The sequence below is a fragment of the Pristis pectinata genome, chromosome 1 (assembly GCF_009764475.1).
Source record: "Pristis pectinata isolate sPriPec2 chromosome 1, sPriPec2.1.pri, whole genome shotgun sequence".
Lineage (NCBI taxonomy): Eukaryota > Metazoa > Chordata > Chondrichthyes > Rhinopristiformes > Pristidae > Pristis > Pristis pectinata.
In genome coordinates this window covers 2,531,287-2,549,293 of record NC_067405.1, presented here as the reverse complement: position 1 = coordinate 2,549,293, position 18,007 = coordinate 2,531,287, and the positions used below count along the sequence as shown (strand labels likewise).

Sequence of the window (18,007 nt, the reverse complement as noted above, 5' to 3'; positions counted from 1 at the left end):
CCCCAAAACTCAACTCGTCGTGTGTGTGTGTGACAAAGTCCAAAACTCCCAGTTCCGGAATGGTTCTTAAAGTTCAGTTCCGCAAGCCATAAGGTGAAACATGAGCAAGGGCTTCTTCAACAACCACCGTTGTCAGAAGATAAGATGTAGATGTAGAAAAACATAGAGAGAGTACATACGAAATCCAAATGTTCCACGATGGAACCCCAAACGACACTTCAGTGTTTACTCGGTAGTGACTTCCTCACCCCGAAAAGCATCCGAATCGTGGTCGTCCACACACAAATACCTGTTTCCTTCTACAGGTCAGCAACAAAGTGAACTCCACCGGATTACTTCCAACTTCCATACATGGATTTCAGTGGCAAACACAGTTATTGTTTCTCATCCATCGATAGAGAAAACAAGCAGGCTGGTGTCGCTCTCCCTTCTCTCTCTCTCTCCTTCTTCTTCTTCTAACTTCTTCAACAACGTCATTACGTCCTTATCTTCTATTGACGTAAGCACGCCCCACACACACATACACACACACTCTCTATCTTAAAGGGACTTTCACTGAGTCCATAACATTTGCCTCTTCAAGTGCCTTTCTAAATGTCTCTTAGAAGTAGTGATTGTATCTGAATCCACCACCACATCGGAATCAGATTTATTAAGTTGGAGCGAGATTTTGAGCGGGACCTTTGAAAAGTGGTGAGTCTCTGTGCGTGTGCTTGTGAGTTTCACCTTGCAAGAGTCTAAACGAGGTGGATTTGCAAATTGTTACCAGTAATTGGCTGATTAACAGCAGCGAATAAATGGAAGGTAGGGCTAAGCGGAGTGGCCATTGTTGGACTGGGCCAGGGTTAGAGTGGGGAACTGAGGCTTTAGCTCAAGAGGCTTTGGTGAGAGGAGGTGGAGGCCAAGGTAAGTCTCCGGTAAGTTTCTTTCTTTGATTTTTCCTTTAGTGCCAGACTAGAGTAGTTAGAATGGCTCCAGGGTCAGTGGTGTGTTCAGCTTGTGAGATGTGGGAGTTCTGGGCGACATCCAGTCTCCCTGATAACTACATCTGCACGAGGTGCATCCAGCTGCAGCTCCAGTTCCCTAACACAGTCTGTAAGGAACTTCAGCTGGATGACCTTTGGCTCCTACGGGATACTGAGGAGTACATAGATAAGAGCTACAGGGAGGCAGTCACTCCTAAGCTGCAGGAGGCAGGTAGCTGGGTGATTGTCAGGAGGACAGAGAATAGGCAGGTAGTGCAGAGTACCCCTGTGGCCATTCCCCTCAATAACAGGTATACCGCTTTGGATACCGTTGGGGGGACGACCTACCAGGGGAAAACTGCAGTGACCAGGTCTCTGGCACTGAGCCTGGTTGTGTGGTGCAGAAGGGAAGGGGGGAGAAGAGGAGAGCAGTAGTGATAGGGGATTCCATAGTAAGGGGGGCAGACCAGGAGATTCTGTGGACGTGAAAGAGACTCCCGGATGGTATGTTGCCTCCCTGGTGCCAGGGTCAGAGACGTCTCAGATCGAGTCCACAGCATTCTGAAGGGGAGGGTGAGTAGCCAGAGATCGTGGTACACATTGCTACCAATGACATAGGTCGGAAAGGGGACGAGGTCCTGAAGAGGGAATATCGGGAGCTAGGTAGGAAGCTAAAAGGTAGGACCTCAAGGGCAGTAATCTCTGGATTGCTGCCTGTGCCACGTGCCAGTGAGGGTGAGAATAGGGTGATTTGGCAGATGAATGTGTGGCTGAGAATTGGTGCGGGGGCAGGGTTTCAGATTTGTGGATCGTTGGGATCTCTTCTGGGGAAGGTACGACCTGTACAAGAGGGATGGGTTACACCTGAACTGGAAGGGACCAATATTCTTGTGGGCAGGTTTGCTAGAGCTGTTGGGGAGGGTTTAAAACTAGTTTGGCAGGGGGATGGGAACCTGAGTGATAGGTCAGAGGTTGGTTCATTTAGTGTACAAATAGATGCAACATGAAGAGAGACTGTGAGGAAGGCTAAGCAGTTGATAGAGCAAAAGAGCAGTCAGTTGGATGGGCTGAAGTGTGTCAACTTTAATGTGAGAAGTATCAGGAACAAGCCTGATGAACTTAAGAGCATGGGTAAGTACATGAAACTATGACGTGGGGGCCATTACAGAGACTTAGCTGTCACAAGGGCAGGAAATGGCTGCTGGATATTCCGGAGCTTAGATGTTTCGAAAGGGACAGGGGCGGAGGTAAAAGAGGTGGGGGAGTAGCTTTGCTGATGAGGGACAGTGTCACAGCTGTAGAAAGGGAGGATGTCCTGGAGGGATCGTCCCTGAGTCAGTGTGGGTGTAAGTCAGAAACAGGAAGGAAGAGTTGGGAGTATTCTACAGACCCCCCAGTAGCACAGAGACACTGAGGAGCAGATCGGGAGGCAGATTTGGAGAGGTGCAAAAATAACGGTTTGTCATCACGGGTGATTTCAACTTCCCTAATATTGATTGGCACCTCCTTCATGTGAAGGGGATAGATGGGGCAGTTTGTTAGGTGTGTCCAGGAAGGATTCCTGACACAGTATGTGGACAGGCTGACTAGAGGAGAGGCCATACTGGACCTGGTACTGGGCAATGAGCCTGATCAGGTGTCAGATCTCTTGGTGGGAGAGCATTTTGGAGACAGTGACCATAACTCCTTGACCTTTACCACAGCCTTGGAGAGGGATAGGAGCAGATGATATGGGCAAGTATTTAACTGGGGAGGGGGAATTATGATGCTATAAGGCAGGAACTTGGGAGCATAAATTGGACAGATATTCTTGGGGAAGTCTGCAATGGAAATGTGGAGCTTGTTTAGGGAGTACTTGCATGGGGCTCTGGATAGGTTTGTCCCATTGAGGCAGGGTAAGGATGGTAGAGTGAAGGAACCGTGGTTGACAAAAGACATAGAATATCTTGTCAAGAGGAAGAAAGAAACTTACCTAAGGCTTAGAAAGCAAGGATCAGACAGGGCCCTGGAGAGTTACAAGGTAGCCAGGAGGGAGCTTAAGAATGGACTTAGGAGAACTAGAAGGGGGCATGAGAAGGCCTTGGCAAGTAGGATTAAGGAAAACCCAAGGCATTCTACAAGAATAGAATGACTAGAATGAGGGTAGGACCGATCGGGGATAAAAGAGGAAACATGTGCCTGGAATCAGAGGAGGTAGGGGAGGTCCTTAATGAATACTTTGCTTCAGTATTCACCAGAGAGAGAGACCTTGATGTTTGTGAGGATGGCGTACGACAGACTGATACACTAGGGCATGTCGACGTGAGGAAAGAGGATGTGCTGGAATTTTTGACAAACATCAGGATAGATAAGTCACTGGGGCCGGATGGGATATATCCAAGGTTAATACAGGAAGCGAGGAAAGAGATTGCTGTGCCTTTGGCGATGATCTTTGCGTCCTCACTGGCCACAGGAGTAGTTGCTGGATGATTGGAGGGTGGCAATGTTGTTCCTTTGTTCAAGAAAGGGAGCAGGGATAACCCTGGGAATTACAGCCCAGTGAGTCTTCAGTGGTGGGCAAATTACTGGAGAAGATTCTTAGAGACAGGATTTATGGGCATTTGGAGGAGCATAGGCTGATTAGGGACAGTCAGCATGGCTTTGTGAGGGGCAGGTCGTGCCTCACGAGCCTGATTGAATGCTTTGAGGATGTGACACAGCACATTGATGAAGGTAGAGCAGTGGATGTGGTGTACATGGATTTTAGTCAGGCATTTGATAAGGTTCCTCATGGAAGGCTCATTCAGAAAGTCAGGAGACATGGGATCCAGGAAAACTTGGCTGTGTGGATTCAGAATTGGCCCGCCCATAGAAGACAAGAGGGTGGTTGTAGATGGAGCATATTTTGCCTGGAGGTCAGTGACCAGTGGTGTTCCGCAGGGATCTGTTCTGGGACCCCTGCTCTTGGTGATTTTATAAATGTCTTGGATGAGGATGTGGAAGGGTGGGTTACTAAGTTTGCTGATGATACGAAGGTTGGTGGTGTCGTGGATAGTGTAGAAGGTTGCTGTAGGTTACAACAGGACATTGATAGGATGCAGAGCTGGGCTGAGAAGAGGCAGATGGAGTTCAACCCGGATAAGTGTGAAGTGATTCACTTCAGGAGATCGAATTTGAAGGCAGAATACAAGGTTAATGGCAGGACTCTTAGCAGTGTGGAGGAACAGAGGGATCTTCGGGTCCACGTCCACAGATCCCGAAAGATTGCAGCGCAGGTTGATAGGGTTGTTAAGAAGGCGTCTGGTGTGTTGGCCTTCATTAGTTGGGGTATTGAGTTCGAGCCATGAGGTAATGTTGCAGCACTATTGAACTTCTGGTTAGACCACACTTTGAGTACTGTGTTCAATTGTGTTTGCCTCATTATCGGCAGGATGTGGAATCTTTAGAGAGGGTGCAGAGATTTACCAGGATGCTGCCTGGATTGGAGATCATATCTTATGATAGGTTGAGCGAGCTGGGGCTTTTCTCTTTGGAGAGGAGGAGGATGAGTGGGGACTTGATAGAGGTGTACAAAATAATAAGAGGCATAGATTGAGTGAACAGTCAGAGAATTTTTCCCAGCGTGAAAATGGCTAACAAGCGGGGGCATAATTTTTAAAGTGATTGGAGGAAGATATAAGGGGGATGTCAGGGGTAAGTTTTTTTCCCCCCCCAGAGAGTGGTGGGTGTGTGGAATGCACTGCCGGCAGAGGTGGTGGAGGCAGATACATTAGAGACATTTAAGAGACTCTTAGATAGACACATGAATGATAGAAAAATGGAGGGCTATGTGGGAGGGAAGGGTTAGAGCAGGATAAAATGTCAGCACAACATCGAACATTGCACTGTGCTGTAATGTTCGATGTTATCACCAACTTCAGATGACGTGAAATTTGTTGTTTTGCAGCAGTTCAATGCAAAGACAAAATTACTATAAATTACGAAACTAAATAAATAGTGCAAAAAAGGAAGTAACGAGGGAGTGTTCATGGACCATTCAGAAATCTGATGGCAGCACATTCTAGATATCAACCACTCTGTGTGTAAAGAAAACTTACCCCTCGTATCCACTCTAAAACTACATCATTTCACCTTAACCCTACGCTCTCTTGTTTTTGATACTCCTGCCATGAGAAAAAGATTCTATCTACCCTATCTCTGCCTTTCATAATCGTACATACACTGGTCTCCCTTAGACATCAGGTCACCACTTCAAACTCTTTTGCTCCAGGGTCCACCTTGCCCAATCTCTCCCCATAACTAAAGTCCTCTAATTCAGGCAACATCCTGGTGAATCTCCTCTGCACCCTCTCCAATACAACCAGATCCTTCCTTTAATGTGGCACCAGAACTGCACACAGTGCTCCAAGTGCTGTCTAACTAGTGTTTTGTAAAGTTGCAAATGTCCCAACTTTCATATTCTGTGCCCTGACATCTGAAGGCAAGCACTCCCTCTGCCGCCTTCACCCTATCGACCTGTGTTGTCACTTTCAGGGAATTATGGACTTGAACCCCAAGGTCCCTCTGTTCATCAACGTTCCTTTGGGCCTTACTGTTCACGGTACATGTCCTACCTGGATTTGACTTTACAAAATGCATCACCTCGCACTTGTTGGGATTAAATTCCATCTGCCAGCCCTCCCCAACTTCCCACCTGATCCATATGCTGCTGTGGCCTCAATCTTCTGCCCCCTCAGTTTTGAATCCCCTGCTTGCTCACTCTGCCTCACCATACACCTCTCTTGTGCTGCTGAGCCCCTTGTGATGCAACACTTCCAGCTCTGCCTGCGCTCTCCCAGTGCAGCCCTCACCCTCATCGGTATCTGGAAGGCGAAATGCTGGAAGCAGGGAAAATATTTGGTGGGTAAGCTGGATTCAGGGGCTCCTGCACCACCTGTCAGCTCCTTTTGGTTTGTCCCTCCTACACCCATTCCCCCTCTGACTGCAGATACAAGATATAAAAGCTTGAGAACATGTACCACCAGGATCCAGGACAACTTCCATCTCACTGTTATAAGACCCTTGAACAGACCCTCTTGTATGATAAAGATGACTCCTGACCTTACAAGCTACCTCGTCGTGGCCCTTGCATCTTATTGCCTGCCTGCACTGCACTTTCGCCGTATTCTGTTTTGTTCATTTGTCCTACCTCGACGTACTTGTGTAGGGAATGATCTGTCTGGACGACAAGCAAACAGAAGCTTTTCACTGTATCTCAGTACATGTGACAATAATAACCAATTAATAGGTGACCACCAGGCCAGACTATCGAGGGGTCGGTCAGTCAGTCAGCATCACGTTGACAGCCTCTCCCATTTCACATCCTTTTACGTTCCTGACTTCTCTGCGAGCTCACCTGTTGCCCTTCTCCGCTCAGGGAAGCTGACAGGTACGGATCTGAATCAAAGACGGGTGGGTTTGTCCTCATTTTCAGGTCTGACACTGTAGCTCAGTACTACCTTCTGCTGGTCAGTAAGCATGTCACATCTTCGACATGTGGCCAAATCTATTGAAGCAAACATTTACAGTCCAAGCCATTCAGCCAATTGTCTGAGCCAGTTATTTGCAACAAACAATCCTTTAATCCTGCATCAATCCAAAACAAATCCCATTGCCCCACTCTCCCCACAGCCCTGCATCAATCCCAAACCAGTTCAAAAGAGCTTTCTCCATAATCTTTCTCTTAAAGAATATTTGGATGAGATGTTAAAATATTTAATGTTCCCTGCCGAATTGAGAGTTGTTAACAAAGTCCTGGCAAGTTGCTGTGGTGTATCTTGCAAATTATACAACATTCCAGGCACAATTCCCCAAAGGTAAGGAAGTGGAGAAGGTGTCAATCACATCGACTGCTTTGACCGAGATTGTGTCAGACTTCTTCAGTGGAGTTGCAATGTAAATATTCACAGAAAAATGGTGACCCAAAACCAGGGTAAACTTGTGTAAGAATCATGTCGTATTTTAATAGTAGTTATACTTTTGTTTCTATCCGAGAAGGAATATCGACAGTAGTTTCACTACAAGCGTTGTATAATTGACAGCTTCCAAGTGTTCTGGAGCTGTGCGATTATACAGATGCTCTGACGTCAGCTGCACAGGGAGGCAAATCTTTGCTCCTCTGTCCCAACCCCCCATTCTAACATGTTCTCAGGATGTAGAACAGGTGCTGGAGAAAGAAATGTGAGCTGATGGCCCATTAAGTGATTTCACCAATAAATGGAGCAAGGCAGGAAGACTGGACTGGAGACACAGGAGACTGCAGATGCTGGGATCTGGAGCAACACACAAACTGCTGGGGGAACTCAGCAGGTCAGGCAGCATCTGTGGGGGGACATACAGTCAACATTTCAGGTCAAGACCCTTCCAGATGAGTCCAAATGAAAGGTCTTGACCTGAAACGTCAACTATCCATTTCCCTCCATAGATGCTGCCTGACCTGCTGAGTTCCTCCAGAGACTGGACCAGAGTTTAGAGGGGGAAGGGCAGGGGAGACCAGATTGGCCAAACGATTGGAGGGAAGAGGTGGCCGAGGTGTCAGGAGTTTCAGCCTCGTCACGTAGACCTGGTCACAGCACTGTTCTCCTGCTTCCCCATATGTCAGCGTACCGCTCGCTCTGGTAATCACCCTCGTTGGCGCTCTTCAATCCTCTGCCTGGCCTTAAGCTGTTCAGCCGGTTCTTGTCCACCTCTCGCTTTGCAAGAAGGAAAGTGATGATCCCGGATGGGAGACCAATTAGCCTGCAGCAAAATCAGAAAGTGAAAGGATCTGGTTGTTGGTGCTGGAGGAGTCAGGATGTAAAACAGTGGCAGAATATAAGAAATGTGAAAAAGGGAGTAGCCCCGTCACCGTGTGTGTGACTGGACCGACCCCTCGACAGCACAGCCCCAGTCACCGTGCGTGTGACTGACCGACCGACCCCTCGACAGCACAGCCCCGTCACCGTGCGTGTGACTGACCGACCCCTCGACAGCACAGCCCCGTCACCGTGTGTGTGACTGACCAACCCCTCGACAGCACAGCCCCGTCACCATGTGTGTGACTGACCGACCCCTCGACAGCACAGCCCCGTCAGAATATTACGGACCAGGTCCTCAAGGCATACCCTACCATAAGAACATAATTGATAAACACCAATTGATCCTCAACACATAATGAAGACTGGAAGAGAGTTACAGCATATTCACAAAAGCATAATTTGTTGCTGGAATTCAATTAAAAAGGCTATTGAAGATTTAATAGAAGTGTTCAAATTGAGCGGGACACAGAAGACCAGATGCTGGAATCTGGAGCAAAAAACAAACTGCTGGCGGAACTCAGCGGGTCAGGCAGCATCTGTGGTGGGGGGGGGGGGGGGGGGGGGGGGGGGGGGGGGGGGGGGGGGTGGGGGTGGGGGGAGGAATTGTCGGCATTTCAAGTCGAGACCTTGGATCTTGACTGAGTTCTTCCAGCAGTTTGCTTTTTGCTCCACATTGGGGGGGATTCGATAAACGTTTCAAGGGAAAGGAGAGTTGGTGACCTCTACTTTTTGTGATATTTATAGATGACTTAGATGAGGGGGTGGAAGGCTGGGTTAGTAGGTGTGCGGACAACACTAAGATCGGCGGTGTTGTGGATAGTGTGGAGGGCTGTCGGAGCTTAGAGAGGGATATTGATAGGATGCAGAGCTGGGCTGACAAGTGGCAGATGGAGTTCAATCTGGAGAAGTGTGAGGTGGTACACTTTGGAAGGACAAACTCCAGGGCAGAGTACTGGGTAAATGGCAAGGTACTTGGCAGTGTGGAGGAGCAGAGGGATCTGGGGGTTCATATTCACAGTTCATTGAAAGTTGCCTCACAGGTGGATAGAGCAGTTAAGAAGGCCTATGGGATGTTGGCTTTCATAAATCGTGGGATTGAGTTTAAGAGCCGCGAAGTGATGACGCAGCTTTACAAAACTCTGGTTAGGCCACGCTTAGAGTACTGCGTTCAGTTCTGGTCACCGCATTATAGGAAGGATGTGGAGGCGTTGGAGAGGGTGCAGAGGAGATTTACCAGGATGCTGCCTGGATTAGAGCCTATGGAATATGCGGAGAGGCTTAAGGTGCTAGGGCTTTATTCAATGGAGAGGAGGAGGATGAGAGGAGACATGATAGAGGTATATAAAATATTGAGAGGAATAGATAGAGTAGACAGTCAGCGCCTCCTTCCCAGGGCACCAATGCTCAAGACAAGAGGACATGGCTTTAAGGTTATGGGTGGGAGGTTCAGGGGAGATGTCAGGGGGAGGTTTTTCACCCAGAGAGTGGTTGGTGCAATGGAATGCACTGCCTGGGGTGGTGGTGGAGGCAGATACATTGGACAGGTTCAAGAGTTTGTTGGACAGGCACATGGAGGAATGTGAGATAGAGGGATATGCAGGAGGAAAGGGTTAGGTAGTGTGAGGGTGGTTTGATGGATGGCACAACATGGTGGCCGAAGGGCCTGTTTTGTGCTGTATGGTTCTATGGTTCGCTGAAGCTGTGGACCTGGCTGAAGATAAGTGAGACAAATCTTCTAAGGAGCGAGTTGGGAACTGGGATGTGGGTGGCGAGGTAGTGCAGCAGGTAGCACTGCTGTCTCACAGCTCCAGGGACCCAGGTTCAATCCAAGTCTTGAGTGCTGTCTCTGTGGAGTTTGCATGTTCTCCCTGTGACCCCATGGGTTTCCTCTGGGTGCTCACACACCCCACAGACATGCTGAAAGGTTAATTGGTCACTGTAAATTACCCTGGCACAGGTGAGTGGCTAAAGGTCAAAGGGGAATTAATAAGCATGTGTGAGAGGGAATAAGCTGCAGGGCCACAGGGAAATAAGGAGAGGGGGAATGGACTGATGGGAGGGCTTGGACTGATGGGCCAAATGGCCTCTTTTTGTGTCAGAACAAGAAATGTAAACAGATTCAACAGGAATTTTATAGAGGGAAGCAGACAAATGGGAAAGGCAAAGCTTTGCAGAGATGTGGGGTGTGGAAGGGTTCTGAGGTGCAATAAGTGAATTGTGAGACATACAATACTTGCCCTGAAGCCAAGATCCACCTACCACTCTCCAGTGGTTTGGCCAGCTGGTCCTCTGCCCTTTGTAGGGCCACTGAGGTGAATTTTTATTAATGACTTGGATGATGGGGTGGAAGGGTGGGTTGGCAAGTTTGCTGACGACATAAAGTTTGGTGGTGTTGTGGATAGTGTAGAGGACTGTTGAAGATTGCAGAGGGACATTGATAGGATGCAGAGCTGGGCTGAGAAGTGGCAGATGGAGTTCAATCTGGAGAAGTGGTACACTTTGGAAGAACAGACTACAAGGTAAATGGCAGGATTCTGGGCAGTGTGGAGGAGCAGAGGGATCTCGGGGTTCATATCAGCAGATCCCTGAAAGTTGCCTCACAGGTGGATAGGGTAGTTAAGAAAGCTTATGGGGTGTTAGCTTTCATAAGTCGAGGGATCAAGTTTAAGAGCCACGAGGTAAGGATGCAGCTCTACAAAACTCTGGTTAGGCCACACTTGGAGTACTGTGTCCAGTTCTGGTCACCTCATTATAGGAAGGATGTGGAAGCGTTGGAAAGAGTGCAGAGGAGATTTACCAGGACACTGCCTGGATTAGAGAGTATGCATTGTGGGGAGAGACTAAGGGAGCTAGGGCTTTATTCTTTGGAGAGAAGGAGGATGAGAGGAGACATGATAGAAGTGCACAAAATATTTAGAGGAATAGATAGAGTAGACAGCCAGCGCCTCTTTCCCAGAGCACCAATGCTCAATACAAGAGGGCATGGCTTTAAGGTAATGGGTGGGAAGTTCAAGGGAGATATCAGAGGAAGGTTTTTTTTACCCAGAGAGTGGTTGGGGCATGGAATGCGCTGCCTGGGGTGGTGGTGGAGGCAGGTACATTGGTCAAATTCAAGAGATTGCTAGATAAGCATATGGAGGAATTTAATAGAGGGATATGTGGGAGGAAGGGGTTAGATAAGTCTTAGGTGAGGTTTAAAGGTCGGCACAACATTGTGGGCCGAAGGGCCTGTATTGTGCTGTACTGTTCTATGTTCTAATAGCAATGCCTCATAAGACCCCCTGACTCAGTTAGAGTGAGTCCCTCGCCGTCACCAGCCCTTCTTGTACATGACAAAGGAACATGAGGGAAGTCAGGAAAAAGGCTAACATGAAATGTCCCCCCCAATGACCCACGCCCTTCGCAAGCTCACCAGGCCAGCCCAATCTTTCCCATCGGATTCTTGGCTTTGCGCTGTGGGATGTACTCGGGGCGCTGGGAGACTGGCCCTCCTGGAGGCTCTTCTGCTTGCAGGGCTGGTCTGTTGCCACAGTGGATGGATTTAACACTGCGTGGCTGCATGACCATCGCCAGGCGACTGCAGACGGGCAGGACTGTGCTTGAGGCAGCGCCAGTGCGCTGGACCAGGCAGTGAGACCAACAGCCTGTGAAGGAAGCAAAGCACAAGGGGTCACGGCATGACAGAGTTTTATGATGACAGGAAGTGACTTTGTTCAATCTAAAACCAGGGTCTTAAATCTCAAGTAGACTGCAAAGGTATAAAGCCTGTGTTGGCTATGGTAGATTGGGTAACTACATTACAAGGTGTGGCAGTCCTATATGCCATACTTCCTTACGATATAGGAGAACATTACAGCCCATTAAATTTATGCCAGCATTCCAGAATCAGATTTATTATCACTGACTTAAATGACATGAAATGTGTTGTTTTGCGGCAGCAGTACAGTGCAAAGACATAAAATTACTATAAATTACAAAAATAAATAAATAGTTCAAAAAAAGGAATAACGAGGTAGAGTTCATGGACCATTCAAAAATCTGATGGTGGAGGGGGAGAAGCTGTTCCTGAATCGTTGAGTCTGGGTCGTCAGGCTCCTGTACCTCCTCCCTGATGGTAGTAACGAGAAGAGGGCATGTCCCGGGTGGTCATGAGTGATGGATGCCGCCAGCTTGAGGCACCACTCTTGAAGATGTCCTCGATGGTGGGGAGGGTTGTGCCCGTGATGGAGCTGGCTGAGTCTACAACCCTCTGCAGCCTCTTGTGATCCTGCACATTGGAGCTTCCATGGTGATGCCACCAGTCAGAACGCTCTCCACTGTACATCTATAGAAATTTTCTCTAATTTTCCATGTATCTCATTACCACCACATTCCCATCAACTCCCCCATAGACTCCACCACTCACCTACACACTGGGAGTGTCTACAATGGTCAATTAACCCATCAACTTGCACGCCTTTGGGATGTGGGAAGGAACTGGAGCATCTGGTTACCCAGTCACCCAGAGCTGGCACACTCCTTCCTCACACAGGCGTACCTCAAGGCTGTGTGCTTAGCCCCCTGCTCTACTCTCTATACACACATGACTGTGTGGCTAAGCACAGCTCTATTGCCATCTCCAAATTCGCCAATGACACTACTGTTGTTGGACGAATCACAGGTGGCGATGAGTCAGCTTACCGGAGAGAGATCGGACACCTGGTCAAGTGGTGTTGCAAAAACAACCTCTCGCTCAACGTGAACAAAACTAAAGAGCTGATTGTTGACTTCAGGAAGGGGAAGGAGGGCGAACATTTGCCAGTCTACATTGGGGGATCGGCGGTGGAGAGGGTCAGCAGCTTTAAATTCCTGGGTGTTAACACATTGGATGACCTGTCCTGGGCCCAGCACAGATGCAATCATAAGGAAAGCGCGCCAGCGTCTTTACTTTCTTAGGAGGTTCAGCTTGTCACCGAACACTCTAACAAACTTCTACAGATGTGCTGTTGAAAGTATCCTGACTGGTTGCATCATGGTCTGGTACAGCAATTCGAATGCACATGAATGTAAGATGCTGCAGGGAGTAGTGGACTCTGCCAGTACATCACGGGCACATCCCTCCCCACCATCAGGAGTGTCTACAGGAGGCAGCATCCATCAAAGATCCCCACCATCTGGGCCGTGCCATCTTTTCACAGCTCCCATCGAGCAGGAGGTACAGAAGCCTGATGTCCCACACCACCAGGTTCAGGAACAGCTACTTCCCTTCAACCATTTGGTTCTTGAACCGACTGGCACACCCCGAATCACTACAGTTTAGCAACACTATGACCACTTTGATCAATTTGCACTAAAATGGATTTCTGTGTAATTTTTTTTGCTCTAATTGTGTTCTTTCTTGTAAAAATTGGGAATAATTTATGTGTAATTAATATTGATATTCCAGTTGATATTTATTAGTCACATGTACATCGCAATACTCATGTACCGTGAAATGCGTCTTTCTGTGTTACTGAGAACATGCTGGGGGCAGCCCGCAAGTGTCGCCACTTTTCTGGCACCAACGTAGCATGCCCACAGCTCCTAACCTGTACATCTTTGGAATGTGGGAGGAAACTGGAGCACCCGGAGGAAACCCATGCAGACACGGGGAGAATGTACAAACTCCTTACAAACAGTGGTGGGAATTGAACCCGGGTCACTGGCGCTGTAATAGCATTACACTAACTGCTACACTATTGTGCCGTCCAAAAATTCTACTTGTGAATGCTGCTTATCTGATGCTATGTGCCTACAATGCTCCTGCAAGTAACCTGTGCACACATGGACTTGTGCAGATGACAGTAAACTTGACTTTGAGACAGTGAAGATACTGCTCCCCTTCTCCCCCCCCCCCCCACCTAGATTCTGCTCGACCCACCCTCTTTTCGTAGCTCCCATTGGCAGGAGGTACAGAAGCCTGAAGTCCCACACCACCAGGTTCAGGAACAGCTACTTCCCTTCAACCATTCAGTTCTTGAATCAACCAGCACAACCCTAATCACTACAGTTTGGCAACACTATGACCACTTTGATCACTTTGCTCTACAATGGATTTCTTGGGATTTTTGTTCTAATTGTGTTCTTTCTTGTAGAAGTTATGTATAATTTTGTGTTTTTCTTGTGAATGCTGCTTATCTGATGCTCTGCCTGTGATGTTGCTGCAAGTAAATTTTTCATTGCACCTGTGCAGACAGTATAATAGTTCCCTTATACGATGAGATGGACTCTTGACCTCACAATCTACCTCATTATGACCTTGCACCTTATTGTCTGCCTGCACTGCACTTTCTCTGTAACTGTAACACTTTACTCTGCATTGTTGTTGTTGTTTTCGCTTGTTTGAGATGGACTCTGACCTCACAATCTACCTTGTTGTGACCTTGCACCTTATTGCACTGCACTTTCTCTGTAGCTGTGACACTTTACTATGTACTGTTATTGTTTTTACCCGTACTACATCAATGCACTCTGTACTAACCCAATGTACCTGTACTGTGGAATGAATTGATCTGTATAAACCCTATGAAGATGAGTTTTTCACTGGACCTCGGTACAAGTGACAATAATAAACCAATTCCAATGCATTTGTGCAGATGACAATGAACCGGACTTGCCCTGCCCCCACCCATTCTCCGCCAGCCCCCGGCCCCCTCCCCTCCCCTGCTCCCCTCCTACCCTCCCCCGCTCCCCTCCTACCCTCCCACTCCCCCCTCCTCCTCCCCCCTCTCCCTCCCTCCACCCCTCCTCCCCTCCCTCCACCCCTCCTCCTCCCCCCCTCCCCTCCCTCCCTCCTCCTCCCCTCCCTCCCCCCCCTCCCCTCCCTCCCCCCCTCCCCTCCCTCCCTCCCCCCCCTCCCCTCCCTCCCTCCCCCCTCCCCTCCCTCCCTCCTCCCCCCCTCCCTCCCTCCTCCCCTCCCCTCCCTCCTCCCCCCCTCCCCTCCCTCCTCCTCCCCTCCCCTCCCTCCTCCTCCCTCCACCCCCTCCCTCCTCCTCCTCCCTCCACCCCTCCCCCCTCCCTCCCTCCACCCCTCCCCCTCCTCCCTCCCCCTCCCCCTCCCCTCCTCCCCCCCTCCCTCCTCCCCCCTCCCTCCTCCCCCCTCCCTCCCCCCCCCTCCCTCCCCCCCCCTCCCTCCTCCCCCCCTCCCTCCCTCCTCCCCCTCCCTCCCTCCTCCCCCCCTCCCTCCTCCTCCTCCCCCCCTCCCCTCCCTCCCTCCTCCCCCCCTCCCTCCTCCTCCTCCCCCCCTCCCCCTCCTCCCTCCCTCCCCCTCCCCTCCAGCCCCCCCTCCCCCTCCCCCTCCAGCCCCCCCCTCCCCCTCCAGCCCCCCCCTCCCTCCTCCTCCCTCCACCCCTCCCTCCTCCTCCTCCCTCCACCCCTCCCCCTCCTCCCTCCCCCTCCCCCCTCCCCTCCCTCCTCCTCCCCCCCCCTCCCTCCCTCCTCCTCCCCCCCCCCTCCCTCCCTCCCTCCTCCCCCCCCCCCCTCCTCCCCCCCCCTCCCCCCCTCCTCCCTCCTCCTCCCTCCCCCCCTCCCTCCCCCCTCCCCCCCTCCCTCCCCCCTCCTCCCCCCCCTCCCCCTCCTCCCCCCCCCTCCCTCCCCCTCCTCCCCCCCCCCTCCCTCCCCCTCCTCCCCTCCCTCCCCCTCCCTCCCCCCTCCCTCCCCCTCCCCCCCTCCCTCCCTCCTCCCCCTCTCCCCCTCCTCCCCCTCCCCCCTCCTCCCCCTCCCCCTCCTCCCCTCCCCCCTCCCCTCCCCCCCTCCCTCCCCCCCTCCTCCCCCCCCTCCTCCCCCCCCTCCCTCCTCCTCCCCCCCCTCCCCTCCCTCCCCCCTCCCCCCCCTCCCCCCTCCCCCCCCCTCCCCCCCTCCTCCCCCCCCCTCCCCCCCCTCCCCCCTCCTCCCCTCCCCTCCCTCCCCCCTCCTCCCCTCCCCTCCCTCCCCCTCCTCCCCTCCCCTCCCTCCCCCCTCCCCCCCCTCCCCCCTCCTCCCCTCCCCTCCCTCCCCCCTCCTCCCCTCACCCTCCCTCCCCCCTCCTCCCCTCACCCTCCCTCCCCCCTCCTCCCCTCACCTCCCTCCCCCCCTCCTCCCCCCCTCCCTCCCCCCCCTTCCCCCCCTCCCCCCCTCCCCTCCCTCCCCCCCTCCTCCCCTCCCCCCCTCCTCCCCTCCCCTCCCTCCCCCCTCCTCCCCTCCCCCCTCCTCCCCTCCCCTCCCTCCCCCCCTCCCCCCCTCCTCCCTCCCCTCCCTCCCTCCCTCCCTCCCCCCCTCCCCTCCCTCCCCCCCTCCCCTCCCTCCCCCCCTCCCTCTCCCTCCCCCCTCCTCCCCCCCCTCCCCCTCCTCCCTCTCCCTCCCCCCCTCCTCCCCCCCTCCTCCTCCCTCCCTCCCCCTCCCCCCTCCTCCTCCCTCCCTCCCCCTCCCCCCTCCTCCTCCCTCCCCTCCCTCCCCCTCCTCCTCCCTCCCCTCCCTCCCCCTCCTCCTCCCTCCCCTCCCTCCCCCTCCTCCCTCCCCTCCCTCCCCCTCCTCCCTCCCCCCCCTCTCCCCCCCTCCTCCTCCCCCCCCTCTCCCCCCCTCCTCCCCTCCCTCCCCCTCTCCTCCCCTCCCTCCCCCCCTCCCTCCCCCCCCTCCCCCCCCCTCTCCTCCCCTCCCTCCCCCCCTCCCCTCCCCCCCTCCCTCCCACCCTCCCTCCCTCCCACCCTCCCCCCCCTCCCTCCCACCCTCCTCCCCCTCCCTCCCACCCCCCTCCCCTCCCCCCCCTCCCTCCCACCCCCCTCCCCTCCCCCCCCTCCCTCCCACCCTCCCCCCCCTCCCTCCCACCCTCCCCCCCCCTCCCCCCCCCCCCCCCCCCTCCCTCCCACCCTCCTCCCCTCCCCCCCCTCCCTCCCACCCTCCTCCCTCCCCCTCCCTCCCACCCTCCCCCCCCTCCCTCCCACCCTCCTCCCCTCCCCCCCCCTCCCTCCCACCCTCCTCCCCTCCCCCCCTCCCTCCCACCCTCCTCCCCTCCCCCCCCTCCCCTCCCTCCCACCCTCCTCCCCTCCCCCCCCTCCCCTCCCTCCCACCCTCCCCCCCTCCCCTCCCTCCCCCCCCTCCTCCCCTCCCTCCCTCCCCCCATCCCTCCTCCCCTCCCCTCCCTCCCCTCCTCCCTCCTCCCCTCCTCCTCCCCTCCCCTCCCTCCTCCCCTCCCCTCCCTACCCCCCCTCCCCTCCCTCCCCCCCCCCTCCTCCCCTCCCCTCCCTCCCCCCTCCCTCCTCCCCTCCCTCCCTCCCCCCCATCCTCCCCTCCCCTCCCTCCCCCCCTCCTCCCCCCCTCCTCCCTCCTCCCCCCCTCCCCTCCCTCCCCCCTCTCCTCCCCCCCTCCCCATCCTCCCCCCTCTCCCTCCCCCCCTCCCCTCCCTCTCCCTCCCCCCCTCCTCCCTCCTCCCCCCCTCCCCCTCCCCCCCTCCTCCTCCCTCCCTCCCCTCCCCCCTCCTCCTCCCTCCCTCCCCCTCCCCCCTCCTCCTCCCTCCCTCCCCCTCCCCCCTCCTCCTCCCTCCCTCCCTCCCCCTCCTCCCCTCCCTCCCCCTCTCCTCCCCTCCCTCCCCCCCCCTCCCTCCCACCCCCCTCCCCTCCCCCCCTCCCTCCCACCCCCCTCCCCTCCCCCCCCTCCCTCCCACCCTCCTCCCCTCCCCCCCCTCCCTCCCACCCTCCCCCCCCTCCCTCCCACCCTCCTCCCCTCCCCCCCTCCCTCCCACCCTCCTCCCCTCCCCCCCCACCCTCCTCCCCTCCCCCCCTCCCTCCCACCCTCCTCCCCTCCCCCCCCCACCCTCCTCCCCTCCCCCCCCCACCCTCCTCCCCCTCCCACCCTCCTCCCCTCCCCCCCCTCCCTCCCACCCTCCTCCCCTCCCCCCCCTCCCTCCCACCCTCCTCCCCTCCCCCCCTCCCTCCCACCCTCCTCCCCTCCCCCCCCTCCCTCCCACCCTCCTCCCCTCCCCCCCCTCCCTCCCACCCTCCTCCCCTCCCCCCCCCTCCCTCCCACCCTCCTCCCCTCCCCCCCCTCCCTCCCACCCTCCTCCCCTCCCACCCACCCTCCTCCCCTCCCAGTCTCGGCCCCACACGTCGACCGTCACTCCGGCTCCACAGGCGCCGCCCGACCCGCGGAGGTTCACCTCTGAGCAGCCTCCCACTCCTCCCGCCCGCCGCCATCCCGGTCCTCCTCCTTCCCGGCGTGCCTCTCCCGGCGCCCACG

At 54.2% G+C, this 18,007-nt stretch overlaps 1 protein-coding gene across 1 annotated transcript; it reads right to left on the bottom strand.

Moving 5' to 3' along the window:
• Positions 1–6,916: 6,916 nt before the first annotated feature.
• Positions 6,917–17,983, bottom strand: si:ch73-71c20.5 (DUF4748 domain-containing protein). Its single transcript, XM_052014928.1, has 3 exons — positions 17,928–17,983; positions 11,193–11,424; positions 6,917–7,721 (listed from the first exon to the last, which is right to left on the bottom strand). The coding sequence occupies exons 1-3, from the start codon at positions 17,962–17,964 to the stop codon at positions 7,550–7,552; spliced, it is 441 nt and encodes a 146-aa protein (XP_051870888.1). The 5' UTR covers positions 17,965–17,983; the 3' UTR covers positions 6,917–7,549.
• Positions 17,984–18,007: the final 24 nt, after the last annotated feature.

What these genes read in the sequence shown, in the direction of transcription:
- si:ch73-71c20.5 (XM_052014928.1), bottom strand. Translation starts at nt 17,964, where the DNA reads ATGGCGGCGGGCGGGAGGAGTGGGAGGCTGCTCAGAG. An exon ending in GAGTGGGAGGCTGCTCAGAG is followed by an intron (nt 11,425 to 17,927) that starts GTGAACCTCCGC and finishes CTTCCTTCACAG; the next exon opens with GCTGTTGGTCTCACTGCCTG. An exon ending in GGAAAGATTGGGCTGGCCTG is followed by an intron (nt 7,722 to 11,192) that starts GTGAGCTTGCGA and finishes ATTTTGCTGCAG; the next exon opens with GCTAATTGGTCTCCCATCCG.